The following is a 22,491-nucleotide window of genomic DNA, read 5'->3' as shown; positions in this document are numbered from 1 at the left end:
ACCTCATGCACTCATACCTTCTCTGTGTCAATCCCTTTAGACATGGACCATGTTGAGACAATATAATCCATGACTCGTTCACTAAGGCCTTTTGGGACTTGATATAATTTGAGGAAATCCCTCACATTGTTCAGCATCTCATGGTATCGGTTGGTGTTGGCATACATTTGCTGGAAAATGGTGGTGACATTTCCAAAAATAGTTGCATAAAGAAGAGCTGAAAGAGAGAAAATGGAAAACAAAGATAAATTTCTATACTCCACAAAAATAGGCTTAATCATTTCAATAAGTGTTTTGCAAGAAAAAGAAAATCAACTGCAAATGGTTGCCGACTCATTTATATGTGCTGAAAAGTTCTAGTTACACACACATATATTCACCCACTTATATTCAGAGGACTTCTTCCTATGTGAACTCATGTTCCTCTTCATCTGTCATATTTAATTTGCTCATATGACTCCCACCAACAAAAAACAAGGAAGAAATGCCACTAGAAGGAAGAACTGGTGAACAACTGAAAAGAAACCAGTCAAAAATGAACTGGCCCAAATAGAAAAAGCCTTCCACTAAACCGTATCAAAGGGATTCTGTGAATATACTCTGAAATACAAGGTGAGTGAGGTCATATATTTTATTGGGCCAAGTTCTGTTGGTGAAAGAGACAAGCTTCTTGTCACACACCTTGTCTCTCTAATATCCTGGGACCAGTATGTCTACAACACTGACATACTCTAAGAGGCAGTTCAATGGCAGGGACCAGGAACTGAGAATAGGGTGTCCATATCTTGATCCAGATAAGACCATGGAACAGAGAACAGAGACAACTGAGTCAACCTCTGAAGCCTGACAAGGATGTTTCTGGATAGACAGTGGCCAAGATCCTTGGCTGTGGCCCAGGACTACACAGTGCAGGTCATGATGATGTTGTATCCTACATTCTGGACCAGCTATGTGTCAGCTCTGGTGTAACATTAGCTCTGTATTATGTCAGCTGCCTGTAGCCTCAAGAACAGAAAATGGAGAGGAGAAAGGTGTAGGGAATCCGCAGTCACATCTCCTTGCCACTGGCCACATCTCTATATCAGCAGCTGGGTGTATGTGGCGTAGAAGCCACCACACCAGATATGTACCAGAGGAATATCCCCCTCTGCTGGGGTGGTTTTCCCACCTTACCCAGCTACACCAGTTTTAGGGCCAGACTGTGCCCGCAATGTTCTGCAAAGCAGCTGCACCATATCCCAGGATAAGGAAGTCAAGTAACTCAGACCTAGTGTAAAGGCTTTCCATTAGAGATGGGCCTGCACCAAATCCATGGGTCCAAATACTCCAATTCTTTGAAAAGTAGGAGCTTCAACTTCAAACCCAGACCCAAATTTGGGCCAAACCAAAACCATATATCCAAACGTTTCTGAATTTGCGAGGGTTCAAAATCTGAATCCATATCTAAATGCTGTGGCTTGGATCCATCTCTTTATATACTATACATTTCTGCTAGCCCAGAGCAGCCTGAGGCCCCTTTCCAGCTATGTTTTCCAGACTCAGCTTAATGCACTGCTAGTGCAATGCAAGGAAACATCACTGTCTCCAATTTTGAAGGGAAAATCATTAATGATAAAAATGGGAATAAATGGGACTAAAGCATGTGCTTAAATGCTTTTTTCAATAGGCATGGATGTGTGCTCTTAAAGGTATTTAGCTTCCTTATTGATTCAGGACCTAATTATTCTTGAGAAGAAGCCATAAATAAATAAATAGCACTCTTCTCTTAAACACTGTAGACTTTACAGAAAGAAAATTATTTTGATTTCTCCAATACCAGTGTGTTGCATTTTCATTCTGTCCTTGGCATCAACTAATATACGGAAGTGTGTGTGTCATGTTTAATCGTCTTTGCTTGGAAGTACTATCCTGCAGAATGCAGCTGTGTTTACATATTCCTTTTCTAAAAAAATAATAATAATACGCAGCATACAAATAGGAAAAAACAAGACATTGTGAAAGGATAACTACTTTCTATCTCCTAATGCATAACAGTTTCTTTTTGTATACAACAGATTTTTCACCTCACTCCAGAAAATTGACTTAATTTTATGGACATTTAGTCCAATTTATTACTGCTCTTCCAGAGGCAGCAATTTTTTAAAAGATATGGTGTTTATTTAAAAATACTTGAATAGTAAAAATATTACACTGACAGTTCTCAACAATTTCTTGAATATTTAAATGTAAAAATGAAACACCAGAATTAAGCAGAGATGTGGTGCTCTCATCAAAGTCTAGGGGGACGCATTCTGATTGGTTGGATAGACATATGAGATCTATGATCAAGTAAGGTCACAGCAGGAATAGGTTTCAATTTTGGAAAGCTCGGGAGATTCATGTTCTTACTATATAACTGTGCCAAAATCATATAATGGGTATAGATCTTGTTCTTCATTGTTTTACAGACTGGCTACTAAAATGTTTCTACAATACATTTCATATATACACCCACGTACGCACGGTACATACATACACACAGTATAAAAGTATGTGGGTTACACATGCATACACTCTACGTGGATGAATGTCAGTTGAACGTTTTTTTGCTTTTGCTGTTCTTTCCAGTTTTTGTAGCATGTTAAATTGGATGAAGTGCCACTTCTTGTAAATGCTCCTCCCCCATTCCACTCACGTACATTGGTTGAAAGGTTTCAGTTAATTTGATGAGTGAATCTACAATATAAATACATTTTCAGTCTTGGCCTGCCTTGTTTTATGCCCATGTCTGTACTGAAACTGATTGTGACTATAAAAATATATGCAACTCCCCTTTGAAAGTGCAAAATAGGACAGAAAAAACCAGAGGCTGGCTGAAAATGTGGTATGGCCCTGTCATATGGGAAGAATAGATACAATTCCTGTTCCTCATACCACACCAGCCAGACTGGAAGTGGCTAAGAGTGCCATGGTGGAAACAGTCTGACTGTGGTGAGTGCCTGTGATGGCACCACACTGGGCCCCAGGGGGTTAAAAGGCAATGCCAGGACCAGGTAGCCCTGGGTTTGCCGAACATGCTCCAACTAGAGGAGCAGGTTAAGAGGAAGCTCAGAAGACCAGGTGGAGGACAGGCTGCAGGAGAGAGGAACCTTTCGCCCAGAAGCCACAGAGAAGGTTGAGCTGAAAGGAGACCACAGAGTGGGTAAGGCCCACAGACAGTACCTTCTTTGAACAACCGTCCCCGTGCTTTGAGAACCAGTGGGTCATGCAGGGCTCTGCTTCTTTGGACTCTTTTTCTGCTAAGCAGCTGACTATTTGGACTACATGCCCCAAATTGAAAGGACATATTGGTAGCAAGTGGCCTAGAGAAATGAACTTGGACTTGCTGCCACTGTTGCTTCCCATGGGGCCAGAGGGAGGGCCTGGGTCCCACTACCACACTCCTTTAAAGGCCAAGGGCCAGATGCAGGTGGAAAGCCAAAGATCCTGGCTTAAGGTAAGGAACAGGCTCCTCTACTGCTTGGACAGAGGTGGAAGGGGCTGAGTGTGCTAACCTCTAGGCTGTTGGCCCTCCAAGTCCCCTATCACAGTGCTACTTTTTTCCTCCCATGAAAAAATCTCCTTTAGACTCAGAATATTCATGAAAACTATCCATCTAAATGGTAATTTTACCCAAAAGTTATAAGTGCCTGAAAATAGGAGCTTGGAATGAAAATGCCTCTTGGAGCATAATTATTGATATAATGAACCATCAGATCATTTCTTGGAAACTGAAATTAAAGAAAATGTCGCATGCTAGTCTACATACCACATAATCTCCATATGCAAAACCAAGGTTTCTCTCTCCCTCTGTTCTGTAAAGGCCTTTGTGGAACATATTTAGGTCTTGGCAGGATTTTGGCCTTTGTTAGTTATTGTTTTTCAAGATGAGATTATTTTTCTTAATTTAGCACGGACACTCTATGTCCTGTATTTAGTCCCCAATTCCACTGTGTGTATGACACACTTAAAAGGGTTAAGATGGAAAAGCCACCACTGAGTATTTGTCAGGCCACAGTGTTCTACCCTCATAAAACCCATTATCTTGTGTTTCATCCCTTGAATGTGTCATCACTCAGTAGCCTATTGAGGAGTGGAGTTTTGTGAAAAGAAATCTGAACGTAAGTTCCCTCTGAGGTGCGCGCCTGTGCAGCCATGCAGGAGGCCACGGTCATAACTATAAAGGGAAGGGTAACAACCCTCCTGTACACAATACTATAAAATCTCTCCTGGCACCAAAATCCTTTTACCTGTAAAGGGTTAAGCAGCTCAGGTAATCTGGCTGACACCTGACCCAAAGGACCAATAAGGGGACAAGATACTTTCAAACGTGGGGCAGGGGAGGCTTTTGTTTGTGCTCTTTGTTTTGGTGGTGTTTGCACTTGGGACTAAGAGGGACCGGACATCAGTCCGTGTTCTCCAAGTCTTTCTGAACAAGTCTATCATATTTCAAACTTGTAAGTAACAGCCAAGCAAGGCGTGTTAGTTTATCTTTGTTTTCTCAACTTGTGAATTTTACCTTTGCTAGAGGGAGGTTTATCCCTGTTTTGTTGTAACTTTGAAACTAAGGCTAGAGGGGGTTCCTCTGGGCTCTTTGAATCTGATTACCCTGTAAAGTTATTTTCCATCCTGATTTTACAGAGATGATTTTTACATTTTCTTTTTAACAAAATCCTTCTTTTAAGAACCTGACTGTTTTTTCCATTGTCCAAAGACCCAGGGTTTGGGTCTTTGATCACTTTGTAACCAACTGGTTAGGATATTATTCTCAAGCCTCCCCAGGAAAGGGGGTGTAATGGGTTGGGGGGATATTTTGGGGGAAGAGGAACTCCAAGTGGTCCTTTCCCTGTTTCTTGTTAAATCACTTGGTGGTGGCAGTGTACCAGGTTTAACCTAAGCTGGTAGAAATAAGCTTAGGGGGCTTTCATGCGAGTCCTGACATCTGTACGCCAAACTTCTCATCCTCATCCCCGGCCCCACTCCCTAGCCCACATCCCCAGCCGGAGCCCACACACCCTGTACTCCAACCCTCTGCCCCAGCCCTGAGCCCCCTGCCACACATCACCTCCACATTGGTGCACATAGCAAAATTCATTCTGCACATGGATGGGAAAAATTAGAAGGAACATTGGTCTGGCCTGGTGTTAACTACTCTTGGGAATACAAGATGCCTGATTTTTCTCCTGGGTACATCATTTTTAGGCTGGTGTAACTCCATAAACTTCAAATACTGCAGAGACTGGGATGAAACAAGTCCTTAGATAGTCACAAGGGGCCAGATCCCCAGATGACATGAATACACAGCTTACACCACCAGAGGCTTCTGCTAACTTGCACTAATCCATTAGCGGCTCTTGTGCTATCCTCATCTCACCTGACTGCTGGACCAACTTGTGGTCCCTGTACATTTGCATAAATGTGGGTGCAATTCAATATCGCTAATGAAGGGCCACTAGAAAGAAGAAAATGACAGCAGTGATCACATGCATGCAAAAGGATCAGTACCTAATATTTCACATAGTGTTGTCAACTGTTTCTTAAACACTGAAAGGTTATTGATTTGATTTGGATGACCCCAGTAATTACCAATCAGAGCTTTATCAGAACACACCTTGTTAATGAATACCCAGAATATTACATTTGAGCATCATCCTTTGCCCTTTTAAAAATGTGAGAAAATAGCAGCCGTTCTTAGCTTTATTTCAGTTTGTTTTGTTTTAATTTTTGGTTGTGGCAAACATTTGCAGAGATTCAGAGGGATGTAAAATACAGTGCATCTCTCCAGGATAAAAGGATTGAAACAATTTGCAGAGAGACGAGGACATGTACATGTGTACCTGATTAGTTGTAATTTAGTCTCTTCTTTTATGAGTAACTCAGGGAAAACAGAAGACATCATGCTATCCAGACTGTAGGAGAAATTACCCTCCCCAATTCCCTGATTTCACTTGCTAGTTAGGTCAGGTAGCATTTGTTCATCTTCTCACTAATGATTCTTATTTATCTGGATTTTTTTCCCCTCATCTGCTCCTGCTGACATCTAACATTTACTTCTCCTAATTGTCTTCTACGTGTAAAGTGTAGAGTCCTCACTACATTTTATATAGAGCAATTTAAAATAATGATGCAGGAATATTTTCCTCACAACCCTTAAGGCTATGTAGGTGGTTCAACCATTATTTTAGATTTCTATTTTTACACTCCAGTTCTCAAAAAACAGCTATACATTACATACATATAATTTCTGGAGGATTTTGTAACAATGTCCTACATAAATCTTTTACATCTGTTTAACAACAAGCAATTTTCTTGTTTAAAACGGTTCAGACTGATCTAAATTAACCTAGAGCATTTCAAATTGATTACTACATTGACTGCTTTCTCAATATATATGAATAAGAGGATTTACCTTCAGGAAATGAGGTCTGGACAACGAACCATTTTTTCCTACATTCTACTCTTTATTTCATAGATTACATGGCCAGAAGGGACAATTGTGATCATCTAGTCTAACCTCCTGTATAACACAGGCCAGAGAACTTTCTCAAAACAATTCCTAGAACAAATCTTTCAGAAAACATCTAAACTTGATTTTAAAATTGCCAGTGATGGAGACTCCACCACAGCCCTTGGTAAATTGTTCCAATGGATAATTGCCCTTGCTGTTAAAAACTTACACCTTATTTCCAGTCTGCCTGGAGCTGACAGCAGGAAACCTGACATATGGAGGACTGACATCAGGAGCCCCAGTCACCTGCCCTGGGTGACTGGGGGCTGGTGCCCCACTGTCAATCCTAGGTGGCTGGGCTCCTGCTGTCAGCCCCGTGCATTGATGACTGTAATATAGGTGCAGCAAAATGTCTGGTTACCAAAAAAATTAGCAGGCATCACATAATGCTTGAGTGTTTGTATTGTTCCAGCTATTTTTTCTTAAACAAATAGGTCTTCTTTGGCTTTTCCAAATTACTGCAATTAATAAAGGTCCATTATTACTTTTCTGTGATTTTCCATGTCTTGTCCGCAACTCAGCAATTATTTGGCAATCATCCCACGACCCAGTAGGGCCTTACTCAGAATGTCATTTACAATATGTTTGTACAGCCCCCAGCACTATGAGGTTCTGACCTGGTCGAGGTCTCTAGACCAGATGTTCTCAAAATGGGGGGCAGGCCCACAGGCCCTGGGGCAGTGTAGAATGTATTCTGGGAGTGGGGGCATGAGAAGCTTTTGAGGGGAGGAATTACTGCGCATATTTTACCCACAGCAAAGCTGATTCCCCCAAACATATCAGGTCCTCAGAGGGTGCTATGCTTTTGACTCTAGATGGCGCTGTGGGTTTTGACAGATGTCTGTTAAACTTGCACAGCATTATAAAAAGTCGTTACCATCTGTACGTTAATGCATTTGCTATGATGCGGTGTGAACATTTAATTGTAAGCATTGCCCACAGTTGCAGTTTTCCTTTTACTCTTATTATGATGGATCGTTCGCTCTATTTGAATCAGTGCCCTACTGTTATTAATACTTAGTCAGAGTTGCATGTTGATTTTTTTTATCAGTATCTGTTCTTGTGTGGCAGGAGGGAGGATAGACTACTACAGATACAAAGAAGGGGGGTGCGATCAAATAGGTTTGAAATGAGGAGGTTACTCACCTGTGCAGTAACTGATGTTCTGCAAGAGATGTCCCTGTGAGCGCTCCACTCCAGGTGTTGGTGCGTCCCTGCGCCTTCGCTCAGAGATTTTTACAGCAGTATTCACACAGGCCACGCACACGCATTGCCTGCCTCACGTGCCTCAATAATGTGCTCACGCGGCCCAGCTCCTCAGTGTCTTCGCTGCAATGGAGACTGCTCCAAACTTCGAAGTAGAGGGGAGGAGGGTGGGTAGTGGAGCACCCACAGGAACACTCATCTCAAAGAATGTCAGTTGAGATGCACAGGTGAGTAACCTCCTCTTCAAGAGAGAGATGTCCCTGTGAGTGCTCCACTCCAGGTGACTGAAAAGCAGTCTTTCTTAAGGAGGTAGGGACTTCAGAACTGGTAAAAAAATCTATAGACAGCACAGCTTGGCCCATTTGAATGTCAGTCAGGGTTCCTGATTAAGAGCATAATGTTTAGCAAAGGTATGCTCTGAAGCCCAGGTGGCGGTTTTGCAAATATCTGTGACGGGAATGTTATGTAAGAATGCCACAGACGTTGATGCAGATCTGGTGGACTGTGCTCTAACAGAAGTCGGAGGATTATCTTCTTTAGCTGGTAGCATAGGCAGATGCAGTCTGCTATCTAATTGGATATTCTCTGGGTAGAGATGAATTTGCCTCTGGATCGTCCTGCGATGGAAATGAAAAGTTTAGGGGAAGCCCTAAAGGGCTTAGTTCTATCCAAATAAAAGGATAATGCTCTGTGCACACTGGGGGGAGGGATAGCTCAGTGGTTTGAGCACTGGCCTGCTAAACCCAGGGTTGTGAGTTCAATCCTTGAGGGGGACATTTGGGGATTAGCCCTGCTTTAAGCAGGGGGTTGGACTAGATGATCTCCTGAGGTCCCTTCCAAACCTAATAATCTATGATTCAAAAGTGTTCACAAGTCATTTAGGAAAGAAGGTTGGTAGATCAATAGGTTCATTGAGGTAGAAGGAGGAATGCACCTTCAGGAGAAATTTTGGATACGTTCAGAACATGACTTTGTCCTTAAAAAATATAGTGTACGGTGGTCAGCCATAAGCACACCAAGTTCTTCTACACATCTGGCAGATGTAATAGCAACTAAAAATGCAGTTTTCATGGGTAGATGTAGGAGGGAGCATGTTGCAAGTGACTCAAATGGATGGCACATCAAGCATGTGAGGACCAAGTGTAGGTCCCAAGGTTGAGTGGGTGGTCTAATGTCTGGTTATAGGGTCAGGAGAGCTTTGAGGAATCATTTTGTGATGGGGAGGGTGAAGATAGTAGTGTCTCTGGTCTTATTGTGAAACACTATAATTACTGCTAGATGTACCTTTATGGAGCTAAAGTTGAGCCCAGATAGTTTGTTATAAAAGACAGTCTAGTATTAGTGAAAGAGCGATGGAAGCAGGAGCGGCTTGCTTGGTGGAGCACTAGCGAGTGAACTTATTCCATTTATAGAGATAGCAGAACACAATCCACATGTACCACCTATGTAATAGTACTCCTTGTACCTGTTCAAAGCAGTCTAGTTCCTCATTAGAGAACCATTGAGGGGCCATGCTTTGAGGTACAGCATTCAAGTGTAAAATTGGGTACACTTTTATTCTTTACTATTGTTTCGACTACTTTGCCCGGTACCGACGTTAGACTTAACGGTCTATAATTGCCGGGATCACCTCTAGAGCCCTTTTTAAATATTGGCATTACATTAGCTATCTTCCAGTCGTTGGGTACAGAGGCCGATTTAAAGGACAGGTTACAAACCCTAGTTAATAGTTCCGCAACTTCATATTTGAGTTCTTTCAGAACTCTTGGGTGAATGCCATCTGCTCATGGTGACTTGTTAATATTAAGTTAATCAACTAATTCCAAAACCTCCTCTAGTGACACTTCAATCTGTGACAGTTCCTCAGATTTGTCACCTACAAAAGCCGGCTCAGGTTTGGGAATCTCCCTAACATCCTCAGCCACGAAGACTGAAGCAAGAATCCATTTAGTTTCTCCGCAATAGCTTTATCATCTTTAATCACTCCTTTTGTATCTTGATTATCCAGGGGCCCCACTGGTTGTTTAGCAGGCTTCCTGCTTCTGATGTACTTAAAACACATCTTGTTATTACCTTTTGAGTTTTTGGCTAGTCATTCTTTAAACTCCTCTTTGGCTTTTCTTATTATATTTTTACACTTAATTTGGCAGTGTTTATGCTCCTTTCTATTTACCTCACTAGGATCTGACTTCCACTTTTTAAAGGAAGTCTTTTAATCTCTCACTGCTTCTTTTACATGCTTGTTAAGCCATGGTGGCTCTTTTTTAGGTCTTTTACTGTGTTTCTTAATTTGGGGTATACGTTTAAGTTGGGCCTCTATTATGGCGTCTTTAAAAAGGGCCCATGCAGCTTGCAGGGATTTCACTTTAGTCATACCTTTTAATTTCTGTTTAACTAACCCCCTCATTTTTGCATAGTTCCCCTTTTCGAAATTAAATGCCACAGTGTTGGGCTGTTGAGATGTTCTTCCCACATAAGGATGTTAAATGTTATTATATTATGGTCACTATTTCCAAGCAGTCCTGTTATAGTTACCTCTTGGACCAGATCCTGCGCTCGACTCAGGACTAAATCTAGAGTTGCCTCTCCCCTTGTGGGTTCCCGTACCAGCTGCTCCAAGAAGCAGTAATTTAAAGTATCGAGAAATTTTGTCTCTGCATAGGGAATATTAGTATGACCTTGGCCCTCTCCGCTCGTATTTTTTGTAATACCCTGTGAAGAATTGGTATCGGGGGGAATGCATATAGGAAATTGTTGTGTCATTAGATGGTGAATGTATCTCCCATCGACTGCTTTCCTAGGCCCACTCTGGAACAGAATTCCGGGCATTTTTTATTGGTCGCAGTTGCAAAAAGATCCAGTCGCGGGTATCCCCGTTGCGTAGGATGGTGTGGTTTGTCTTCCATTCATGATCTAGGGGAAAAGATCTCCTGAGCTAATCCAAAATGGTGTTTAATGAACCAGGTAGGTAGGAGGCTGAAATTTGGATATTGTGTTGGAGGCACAAAGGGCAGAACCCTGTATTGGTAGTGATTTGAGCCCATAACAAATCTGAGAAAATGCCTGTGGGCGGGGTGTATAGTTACATGAAAATAAGCATCCTGCAGGTCCAGGGCTGAAAATCAATCTCCCTGCTCCAGCGCTAGAATTATGGTTGTGAGGGTAACCAGTTTGAATTTTTGCTTTTTGACGAACTTGTTGAGTCACCTGAGGTCGAGGATGGGTCACCATCCCTCACTTCTCTTTTCTGTAAAAAAGTATTGCAAAGGTCTAAATTGCACCTGTTAAACAATCTCCACTACTCATCCCGTAAATGTAGGTCCATTCTTTTGCTGCCCTTGTCAGAGGGAATGGATCGGAAATGCTGCTGTTTGTTCTTTTGGCTGGCTGCTTCTACTACCAGTGAATTTGGTGTTGGATGAATGAAAAGGAATTCTGAGCCCCTGGAGTGAATATAGTATTTCCAGTCTTCCCTTCTGCAGGTTGCGGGTATGGTGGCTGGAGTTTGCCAGATATTCTTGGCAGGATCCATCATGGCTCCATTAATAGGTAGGGCCATCTTGGAGGAGGTTGAAGGTTGTAATATGTCAGTCAGCTCATGCTGAGGTCCTGAAAATGAGTAAAATCATCCGCTGTTGTTGGGGATGGGGAAATAATAGCTTCTTCTGGTGAGGTGGATGAATTATTATTATTTGGAGAGGGTTCAGGTGCCTCTTCGTCGATGTGCACTGTTGCAGGTTGCTCCTGGTCATCTGTCGCAGAAGTGTGGATGGGTACAAGAGGAGATCTAATGTTGCCTCTGTGTGGGCTGTACCAGCTACTGTGGTGCCGGCTGCAGGACCCTCACGGGTTCCAATAATGCCATTGCCCTGGGAAGGGTATGGTTGCTCCCATCCACAGGTGTCCATACCAGAGTGGTAAGTCCCTGGAATATGAGGACCTTGGTCTCCTGGGTCCCATGATAGCGGGAGTATGAAGTGGGGAGGAATGGTATGATGAAAAAACTCCCTTCACATTGTCATCTTCATCACTAGAAAAGTGAGAGGGAATAGGAGATAGCTGTCAGTGCCATGCCGATGGTCTCGGTGAGAGATCGGTACCAAGTAATGGGGAATCTGGAGTTGCCGAGATTAGCAAATCACTGGAATGACAAAATTACAGTGCGGAGGTAGAAGGAGCTGGAATGTATAGCGCTGGGTGCAGCGGCGGTGCTATAGGGTCGGCCAGTGCCGATTGGTGCGGTGCCTTATGCAAAATCACAGGTGGTTCAGGTGTCGGTGCCAGGAGAGCAACCGTACTTATGTGCAGCACAGGCAGGCTCAGCTGAGTAGGCACCGAGTCCTTTGTGGTGCTGTGCGGTGCCGTATTAGAAGAGGCAGGCAATTTTAAGTCAGCAGCCTCAGCACCAGAACAGTGTGTACCGATAGCAGCCGGCATACGAACAGCGTTGGACATATCTACAGTGTTGTATGTACTGAGCTGCGGCATGGTCAGCACCGAGACAGACCTGGTCAGAGGCCATTTAGATGGCAGCTGGTCTCTGTGAGGTGATGAAGCTGGCTAGTTTTTTTGTTGTTTTCTTGACCTTAGTGGATTTAGGAGGGCTCTGTCTCAAGTAGGACCGCTGACCTGGGTCTGAGGCAGGTCTGAGGGACTTCTCCATGAGAATTAACTTGAACCTCAGGTCTCTGTCCTTCCGTGCCCTAGCCCACAGTTTCCTGCAGTGGGCACATTTCTGGGGGACGTGGGACTTCCCCAAACACACAGAGAATGGCCATCAGAGATGGGGATGGCCTCTCTGCATGTACTGCATCTCTTAAAACCTGGTGAGCCAGGCATTGTATAATAAACTGTCTAACTGACAGAAAAAAAACTGGGAAGGGAAAAAAATTCAAGAGAAGAATGGGGAAATTAAACTTTTCTGACTAAAAAAACCCCTAGATAAACTGTATAAACAACTAACTAACTATGTAAAGCAAGAAATAATTGAGCAAGACTCCTGAGCTCTGTCTCAGGCCGGGGATGGTAGAGAAGGAACTGAGGAACCCAGGCCGGGTGCACGTGTTATTGAGATACAGTCGGCATGGGAGGCAGGTACCGCGTGTGCACGGCCCGTGCGAGTACTGCTGTAAAAATCTCCGAGCGAAGGCGTAAGGGTGCACCAACACCTGGAGTGGAGCACCCCCAGGGACATCTCTCAAAGAACCATTGCTCTAGAAACTACCGTAAAATAAATGTTAAATAAGGGCAACAATTACATAGGAAAGACTCCCATTGGTGCCAACAGGAGGTTCGTCTAAAAGGCACTGTAGGATTTGGGCCTATTATGTAATGAAGAATACCTGTAGTAAACTGATGATTTTCTTTTATAGAGCATGTTCTTTGCACAACAGATTGGAACAGCTGGTTTGGAGCCTACCAAGTTGCAGCGAAGCGATGACTCGCCGGTGCCAGACTGGTATCTCGCCTGGCGCTGGCCCCGTGTTCCTCCTGGACCCCAGTGCCCTTTACCTTGTGGTCCTGTGCCAGCAGTACCCCCACACTCTAGATTGCCCCTCACAGGGGAACCCCCAGCCCTCTAAACCCACCTTATCTCAGTGGCTACTGCCATTCATCATCTAGCCCCCGCTCACTGGGGCAGACTGCAGTCTGTAATGGCCACTAATCATTGACAAGGGGTTCGGACCAGCTGCCTCTGTTTAAATCCAGGCTGCAGCCTCTGCAACCTCAGTACCTGTTTTGGCCTTTTCCCAAGGCCTGCACCCTGGGGAGTTGCTAGACCAGAGCTCCTCTTGCCTTTCCCCAGCACGGCTCTATTCCCAGTACCTTGAGCTCCCAGGCAGCCAGGTCCTTCTCTCTCCACAGCTAGAGAGAGATTCCACAGCTCCTGGCCCTCAGCCCTCTTATCTGGGCCAGCTGGGCCCTGATTGAGCTGGCCACACCTGTGGTCAGCTACTCACTCAGATAGTGTCACTCCTTTTCCCAGCGGCAGCCCTCTCCAGGGATGCTTTTAACCCCCTGCCAACTGGAGTGGGCAGCTGCCCCACTACACAAGTCTACAGCACAATTAGGCATTCAGCAGCCTTTATGCATAAATCCTCAAAAATATGTGGACACCTTCTGCCACACTTGCACATTAGCTAATTTTTAAATGGTGATAGTTGGGCCATTTTTAATAAGAGCAATAAGATAATAAATTTAAGACTCTGTCATTTTGTTCCAAGCTAAGATGCTTTTGCACTAGCTAAAGGAGTTAGCAGATGTGATTGCAGATCCATTGGCCATTATCTTTGAAAACTCATGGCGAATGGGGGAGGTCCCGGATGACTGGAAAAAGGCTACTGTAGTGCCCATCTTTAAAAAAGGGAAGGCGGAGGATCCGGGGAACTACAGCCTCACCTCAGTCCCTGGAAAAATCATGGAGCAGGTCCTCAAGGAATCAATTCTGAAGCACTTAGAGGAGAGGAAAGTGACCAGGAACAGTTAGCATGGATTCACCAAGGGTAAGTCATGCCTGACTAACCTAATTGCCTTCTATGATGAGATAACTGGCTCTGCGGTTGAGGGGAAAGCAGTGGACGTGTTATTCCTTGACTTTAGCAAAGCTTTTGATACGGTCTCCCACAGTATTCTTGCCGGCAAGTTAAAGAAGTACGGGCTGGATGATTGGACTATAAGGTGGATAGAAAGCTGGCTAGATCGTCGGGCTCAACGGGTAGTGATCAGCGGCTCCATGTCTAGATGGCAGTCAGTTTCAAGTGGAGTGCCCCAAGGGTCGGTCCTGGGGCCAGTTTTGTTCAATATCTTCATTAATGATCTGGAGGATGGCATGGATTGCACTCTCAGCAAGTTTGCAGATGACACTAAACTTGGAGGAGTGGTAGATATGCTGGAGGGTAGGGATAGGATACTGAGGGACCTGGATAAATTAGAGGACTGGGCCAAAAGAAACCTGATGAGGTTCAACAAGGACAAGTGCAGAGTCCTGCACTTAGGACGGAAGAATCCCATTCACTGTTACAGACGAGGGACCGAATGGCTAGGCAGCAGTTCTGCAGAAAAATACCTAGTGGTCACAGTGGATGAGAAGCTGGATATGAGTCAACAGTGTGCCCTTGTTGCCAAGAAGGCTAACGGCATTTTGGGCTGTATAAGTAGGGACTTTGCCAGCAGATCGAGGGACGTGATCATTCCCCTCTATTCGGCATTGGTGAGGCCTCATCTGGAATACTGTGTCCAATTTTGGGCCACACACTACAAGAAGGATGTGGAAAAATTGGAAAGAGTCCAGTGGAGGGCAACAAAAATGATTAGGGGGCTGGAGCACATGACTTATGAGGAGAGGCTGAGGGAAATGGGATTGTTTAGTCTGCAGAAGAGAAGAAGGAGGGAGGATTTGATAGCTGCTTTCAATTACCTGAAAGGGGGTTCCAAAGAGGATGGATCTAGACTGTTCAGTGGTACCTGATGACAGAACAAGGAGTAATGGTCTCAAGTTGCAGTGGGGGAGGTTTAGGTTGGATATTAGGAAAAACTTTTTTACTAGGAGGGTGGTGAAGCACTGGAATGGGTTACCTAGGGAGGTGGTGGAATCTCCTTCCTTAGAGGTTTTTAAGGTCAGGCTTGACAAAGCCCTGACTGGGATGATTTACTTGGGAATTGGTCCTGCTTTGAGAAGGGGGTTGGACTAGATGACCTCCTGAGGTCCCTTCCAACCCTGATATTCTATGATTCTATGTACCCAGAAGTGATTCAGATTGCTAGCTAATGTGTTTGGGTGGGGTATGGGGTTATTATTAGTCTTTGTTAAAGCCAAGTATGCATATGTTATATTCATGCATCCTGACACAATGTGGATAGGACACATTTTATAAATGCAGTAATAATGTGTAAATTAGTAAAATAAAGAACCGAGAAATATTCTATGCAAAAACTCTATGCCTGTCCAGAAATCCATCGCTTTTCTATCAATTCTCCACTTTGTCACTTGACACGCTGCATTACATTCTATGCAGTGGTAAATGCTAATTACAGTACAACTGTCTTGCTAAAGAAATCAGAGATAGTGGAGAAAGAATGAAGAGATTCGGAGGATAGCCAGAGTTCATCAAAAATAATGTTCACCATGAATGCCAGCCAACAATGCATCTCTAGCTCTTTGCTCCCTCTCTCATTTGTCATTTTGTCCATTTTGATTATCATTCTTGATACTGGTTCATTTTAATCCCCCTTTTTCCCTCCTCCTTTTTTTATTGCAAAAGTCTAAATTGCACCTGTCAAACAATCTCCACTACTCATCCCGTAAACCTGTCTCTTTCCTTTCCCCATCAAAGACTGGAGAACCTACTTTTCCATGATACGCTGTCCTCAGCATTGTTATTGGCAAGTACTGACATCTCTGGATTAAAATCATGTCATGTTTCTTCCACTGTATGCCTCACTATGTCAGAAATGTCATCTGTAATAAGCACATGACACAAAGGATCTACCACGCTACTGTATGGAAATGTGGAAACTGAGAGTGGCTCAAGAGTGATTGTTGACATAAAGGGGCTCCGTGAGTAAATTTGGCAGCTGTCAGTAACAGTGTGAGACAGGCTAACAGCTTGTTGCAGGGTTTGGGCTGATTATTATTGCTTTTTATTACAATTTTTACTTGGCAAATTTTCTACATGGACACAGAGTTCCTGTCAAAATACGATGAACACTGGATAGCAGGCAGTCGCTTTAGGCAAGATACCTAAACATCACTCTCATACTAACAAACACCATCTGATCTTTATGCCTGTTAAAATACAATGGGAAATTTGTAAACACACTTTTAAACAACCGGACCTGGATTTGTATGTACAGAATAGTATTTCCAGCTCCCAGTTTTAGGACTCTCATTTTCCATCCATGCTAAAAAACAAGGTTGTTTATATCAAATGGAGTTAATCTTTTTCGATCAGCTAATTTTGTTTTCAATTTGCCATTCTTTCCAGTGTATCATCTAAACTTGCTTATTCTGTCTTTCCTTCTTAAATTAATTGTTCAATTTTATATCAAAATACAATTAATAAGAACAGATTTTGTGACAGTTAGACAATTCCTACAACATAGGACATGTATGCTCCAGGACATAAGAAAAAACATATATAACACTGTCTCATTTGTAAAATATGTGCCGCAAAATACCTGCGATGTGCAATGCAGTCAAAATAATATTGGTTTTATTTTGCAGTTCCTGATTTTTTTATTTTAATTTTTCAGCCTCAGCTCTGCACAAGCAGTTTTTGCACTTAATTATCTGGGTGTTTTTTAGAGGGAAATAAGATTAATGTGCTTAATAAAGTTAATATTAAAATGCTCCCAGTTTGGTTTTGGAGTTCATATCAAAATGCATTAAAGACTAGTTCAGCTTTGTAAAGTGACTGCAAACATAGTTTAATGGAGTTCCAGGTTTATTCTCTCTCACTAGTCTCCATTTATAAATTAAAAATAGGTTTTGCTCTAACTGGCAGCCCTGCAAACTCAACTTGTGCTTTCAGAGGGGAGTTAAATTCTTTCTATCTCACTTAGCAGCACTGGGGCTTTGCTTCAGCAAAGCACGTAAGCACATGATTAACTTAAATCACATCCGTGAGTCCCATTCATGTTAATGCTTAAGTGCACTGCTGAATAAGGACGGACAGGTTCCACAAGACAAATTAGGCCCAGAATGAAACCTGTGCAATTCCACTGCTTTCAGTATCAGAGGGGTAGCCGTGTTAGTCTGGATCTGTAAAAAGCAACAAGTCCTGTGGCACCTTATAGACTAACAGATGTATTGGAGCATGAGCTTTCATGGGTGAATATGTCTGACAAAGTGGGTATCCACCCACGAAAGCTTATGCTCCAATACTTCTGTTAGTCTATAAGGAGCCACAGGACACTTTGTCACTGCTTTCCGTGGCATTCCACAGGCATAACTGGAATTTAGCCAATAGTTCTTTTGGTGTATTTATAGTCTTTGAATCAATGAAATTAACTTCTCTTACCAGAATATCCATATATAAAGGACGGTAAGACCAGTTATTTCAAATGTTTTTACCATTGTAATATTCTCAGATTTTAAAACTGAATTAACTGTACTCAGCTGTGATTATAACACCATAGAATCTTTCCTTCATCCTGTTATTGATCTAAGTATGATAGATGTTGAAATGTCATTTGGCTTGACAGCTTCTTCAAAGCTTTACCCATCGTTATCTTATACAATGGGCAATAACCACATATAGTAATGGCAGCAAAAAAAATGAGCACATTGCCCATCTTTTCAGTAAGCAAAAACTGCATGTAGTGTTCAGTGCAGGAAAAGGAATTTTTAGAATTTTTCCACAAAAAGATCAAATCAGTTTCTTATTTCAGCACTCACTATTGTAAATTACTATGTTGTATCTTAATAGATTATTTACTCATCCAATGAAAAAATCCCAAAATATAACTGGGCCTGATTTTCATTCATACTAAGGCCCTTTTACATGGCTCTTGCAGTTTAAAGAAGCCTTCCAGTATTCGTATGCCCGCCAGAGCAGTATAAAGGGATTTTAGTGTAAATGAGATTTACTTATATTTGACCACAGTCGTAGATACTGGCCAGGGTGCATCTGCTATAAAACTAGATAATACCCAACACAATCTCCTACATTTTATAAGATTTTAAGGTACTCCACAATGCATGTATTATGCCAATAAGTTTAAGCCTCCTCTGGTATTTATTTGGCATTCCATACTCAATTTGCTAAAGACAACTGATATTCTATTTAAAAACTAACCTCAAGATGGCAGGACCATGAATATACTTGTGCATTTTCTATGCATGCCATAAAAAAAGACGGTTACTCACCTTTGTAACTGTTGTTCTTCGAGATGTGTTGCTCATATCCCTTCCACTTAGGTGTGCGCGCGCCGCGTGCACGTTCGTTGGAGATTTGTACCCTAGCAACACTTGGTGGGCCGGCAAGTCACCCCCTGGAGTGGCGCCGCTATGGCGCCTGATATATACCCCTGCCGGCCCATCTGCTCCTCAGTTCCTTCTTGCCGGCTACTCCGACAGTGGGGAAGGAGAGCGAGTGTGGAATGGATATGAGCAATACATCTCAAAGAACAACAGTTACAAAGGTGAGTAACCGTCTTTTCTTCTTCGAGTGCCTGCTCATATCCATTCGTTAGGTGATTCCCAAGCCTTACCTAGGTGGTGGGGTCGGAGAGAGACGTTGCGGAATGTAAGACCGCTGAGCCGAAGGCAGCATCGTCTCTGGACCGTTGGACCAATGCGTAGTGTGATGCAAAGTTGAGGATGGAAGACCAGGTGGCCGCGTGGCAGATTTCCTGTATGGGAACATGGGCCAAGAACGCGGCAGATGAGGCTTGAGCCCGAGTAGAGTGGGCGGTGAGATGGCCAGTCGGAACGTGAGCCAAGTCATAGCATGCACGAATACAAGATGTCACCCAAGATGCAATACGTTGGGAAGAGATTGCCATGCCCTTCATACGTTCTGCCACCGCTACAAATAGCTGAGGTGAACGCCAGAAGGGTTTGGTCCTCTCGATGTAAAAGGCGAGAGCCCTGCGGACATCCAGAGTGTGCAGCTGCTGTTCCCGTCGTGATGAGTGCGGCTTTGGAAAAAAAGACTGGCAGGAAGATATCCTGATTAACGTGAAAGGCAGAGACGACCTTAGGGAGGAACGCCGGGTGTGGTCACAGCTGTACCTTGTCCTTATGGAACACCGTATACGGAGGATCCACAGTCAATGCTCGAAGTTCTGAGACTCGTCTAGTTGAGGTGACAGCAACTAGGAATGCTGTCTTCCAGGACAGGTACAGCAGCGAGCATGTGGCTAAAGGCTCAAAGGGGGGCCCCATGAGCCTGGTCAAGACGAGGTTCAGGTCCCAGGTAGGGGTTGGGCGTTTGACCTGGGGATAGAGTCGCTCCAAGCTCTTGAGGAATCTGGAAACTATAGGGTGGGGAAAAACGGAACTGCCAGCCTCCCCAGGATGGAAGGTGGAAATAGCTGCAAGATGCACTCTAAGGGAAGAGATCGCTAGACCTTGCTCTTTGAGAGACCATAAATAGTCCAAGATAGTGGGGACTAATACAGATTGCGGAGAAAGGTCCTGCTGGGTGCACCAGTGACAGAAGCGCTTCCATTTAGCGAGGTATGTTGATCGCGTGGAGGGCTTTCTGCTTCCCAGCAGCACCTGTTGCACTGCGGCAGAACAACGCAACTCCAATTGGCTCAACCAACCAGCAGTCATGCTGTCAGATGAAGGGACTGCAGGTCCAGGTGGTGCAGCCTGCCGAAGTCCTGTGTGATCAGGTCCGGGCAGAGTGGCAGGGGAATCGGGTCTGACAGAGACAGGTCGAGCAGCATGGTGTACCAATGCTGCCTCGGCCAAGCCACAGCGATCAAGATAAGGCGGACTTTGTCCCTGCGGAGCTTGAGCAGAACTCGGTGGACGAGAGGAAACGGTGGGAAGGCATAACAGAGGTGGCCCATCCACGGAATGAGGAATGCGTCCAACAGGGAGCCCGGGGAGCAACCTTGTAGGGAGCAGAACACCTGGCATTTCCTGTTCACTCTGGAGGCAAACAGGTCTATGTGGGGAAAGCCCCACCTCCGGAAAACTGAATGGAGAATGTCCAGATGGATGGACCACTCGTGCGACAGGAAGGACCTGCTCAGATGATCTGCGAGCGTGTTCCGGACTCCTGGGAGGAAGGAGGCTACTAGGTCTATGGAGTGGGCTATGCAGAAGTCCCACAGTTGGATCGCTTCCTGACACAAGGGGGAGGACCGTGTCCCTCCCTGTTTGTTTATGTAATACATGGCCGTTGTGTTGTCCGTGAATACTGCAACACAACGGCCCTGCAGATGGTGCTGGAACACTTGGCATGCCAGCCGGACCGCTCTCAGCTCTCGGACGTTGATGTGTAGCGTCAACTCCTGGGACAACCAAAGGCCTTGGGTGTGCAGGTGCCCTAGGTGAGTACCCCAGCCCAGGGAGGACGTGTCCGTTATTAGGGACGTGGAGGGCTGGGGAGGATGGAACAGCAGACCTGCACATAGCCGGGATGACGTTCGCCACCAGTCGAGGGAGCCGAGAACGCTCGGTGGAACTGTCAGAATGATGTCTATGGCGTCTCTGCCTGGCCAATAGACGGAGGCAAGCCAGATTTGTAGAGGACGCATTCGCAGTCTGGCGTGCTTTGTGATGAATGTGCATGCAGCCATGTGACCGAGGAGACCAAGGCAAGTGTGAGCAGAGGTTGTTGGAAAACTCTGAAGACTTTGGACAAGGGAGACTATGGCCTGAAACCGGTGTGGGGATAAACTGGCCGTTGCAAGGTTGGAGTCCAGCATTGCCCCGATAAACTCTATCCTCTGCGTAGGCACCAGAGTGGACTTGTCTAAATTGATGATCAGGCCTAGACGCATAAACAGGTCCTTGATAATGGTCACATGGCTGATGACTTGTGCCTCGGAGGCCCCTCGGATAAGCCAGTCGTCGAGGTAAGGGAAGACGTGTATTCGACGACGGCGTAGGGAAGCAGCGACGACCGCCATACACTTCGTGAAGACAAGAGGGGAGGAGAACAGGCCAAAGGGGAGGACAGTAAACTGGTAGTGTCGATGATTTACCACAAAGCGCAGATACTGCCTGTGCGGGGGATAAATTACTATGTGGAAATATGCATCCTTCATGTCGAGAGCGGCGTACCAATCTCCGGGATCCAGGGAAGGAATGATGGTTCCCAGGGATACCATGTGGAACTTGAACTTTTTGATGAATTTGTTGCAGGTCTAGGATAGGCCGGAGGCCTCCTTTCGCCTTGGGAATTAGGAAATATCGGGAATAAAACCCCTTGCCCCTTAACTCCTCCGGTACCTCCTCTATAGCTCCGATTGAGAGGAGCCTGCGGACCTCCTGGATGAGGAGTTGCTCGTGAGAGGGGTCCCTGAAGAGGGACGAGGAGGGGGGGTGGAAGGGAGGAGGTGAAACAAACTGAGGATGGTATCCAAGCTCCACCGTACGTAGGACCCAATGATCTGAAGTCAATTGGGACCACGCAGGGAGGAACGGGGAAAGGCGGTTGTAGAACTGAAAGGGATCCAGGAAGGCAATTGGTACACTGCTCTCGGGCGCACCCTCAAAAGTTTGATTTGGGTCCCGGTGTTGGTTTGGTGAGACCGGAATTGTTACCTCCTTGAGGTCCAAACTGACATCTGCGATTGGTACAACCTCGTCTTCTGGCAAAGTCTTGTCTTGGCCGAGGCGGGGGGTAAGGGCGCTGAGGTTGGGAGCGGAATGACCGTCTTTGAGTCTGAGGCGTATGCATTCCCAACGAATGCATAATTACGCGGTTGTCCTTTAAACTCTGCAGTCTGGGGTCCGTCTTTTGCGAGAACAAGCCTTGTCCATCAAACAACAAGTCTTGTATGGTATGTTGCAGCTCAGGTGGCAGGCGGGACACTTGCAACCATGATATACGTCGCACGGCTATGCCAGAGGCGACCGTTCTAGCCGCCGAATCGGTGACATCTAGCGAGGCTTGTAAGGAGGTCCTCGAGACTCTCTTCCCCTCCTCCAGGAGCGCTGCAAATTCCTGGCGGGAATCCTGCGGAAGCAACTCGGTAAACTTCCTGACCACCTCCCAGGTATTGTAATTGTATCTGCTCAGGAGGGCTTCTTGGTTCGCCACGTGGAGTTGGAGGCCTCCCGCGGAATAGATTTT

The 22,491-nt window shown here is 44.8% G+C and overlaps 1 protein-coding gene across 2 annotated transcripts in view; it reads right to left on the bottom strand.

Moving 5' to 3' along the window:
- The window catches only part of KCNH5 (potassium voltage-gated channel subfamily H member 5), a 235,041-nt gene that overhangs the window by 75,561 nt on the left and 136,989 nt on the right, over positions 1-22,491 (bottom strand). For both annotated transcript variants that reach the window (XM_050952535.1, XM_050952536.1), the window contains exon 8: positions 18-217. In XM_050952535.1, the coding sequence (XP_050808492.1) occupies positions 18-217 (200 nt within the window). The remainder of the gene's footprint in view (positions 1-17; positions 218-22,491) is intronic.

This window comes from Gopherus flavomarginatus, chromosome 5 (genome assembly GCF_025201925.1).
Source record: "Gopherus flavomarginatus isolate rGopFla2 chromosome 5, rGopFla2.mat.asm, whole genome shotgun sequence".
In the NCBI taxonomy this organism is placed as follows: Eukaryota; Metazoa; Chordata; order Testudines; family Testudinidae; genus Gopherus; species Gopherus flavomarginatus.
The sequence above is the reverse complement of the archived record's forward strand: the minus strand, read 5'-3'. Positions and strand labels throughout refer to the sequence as shown.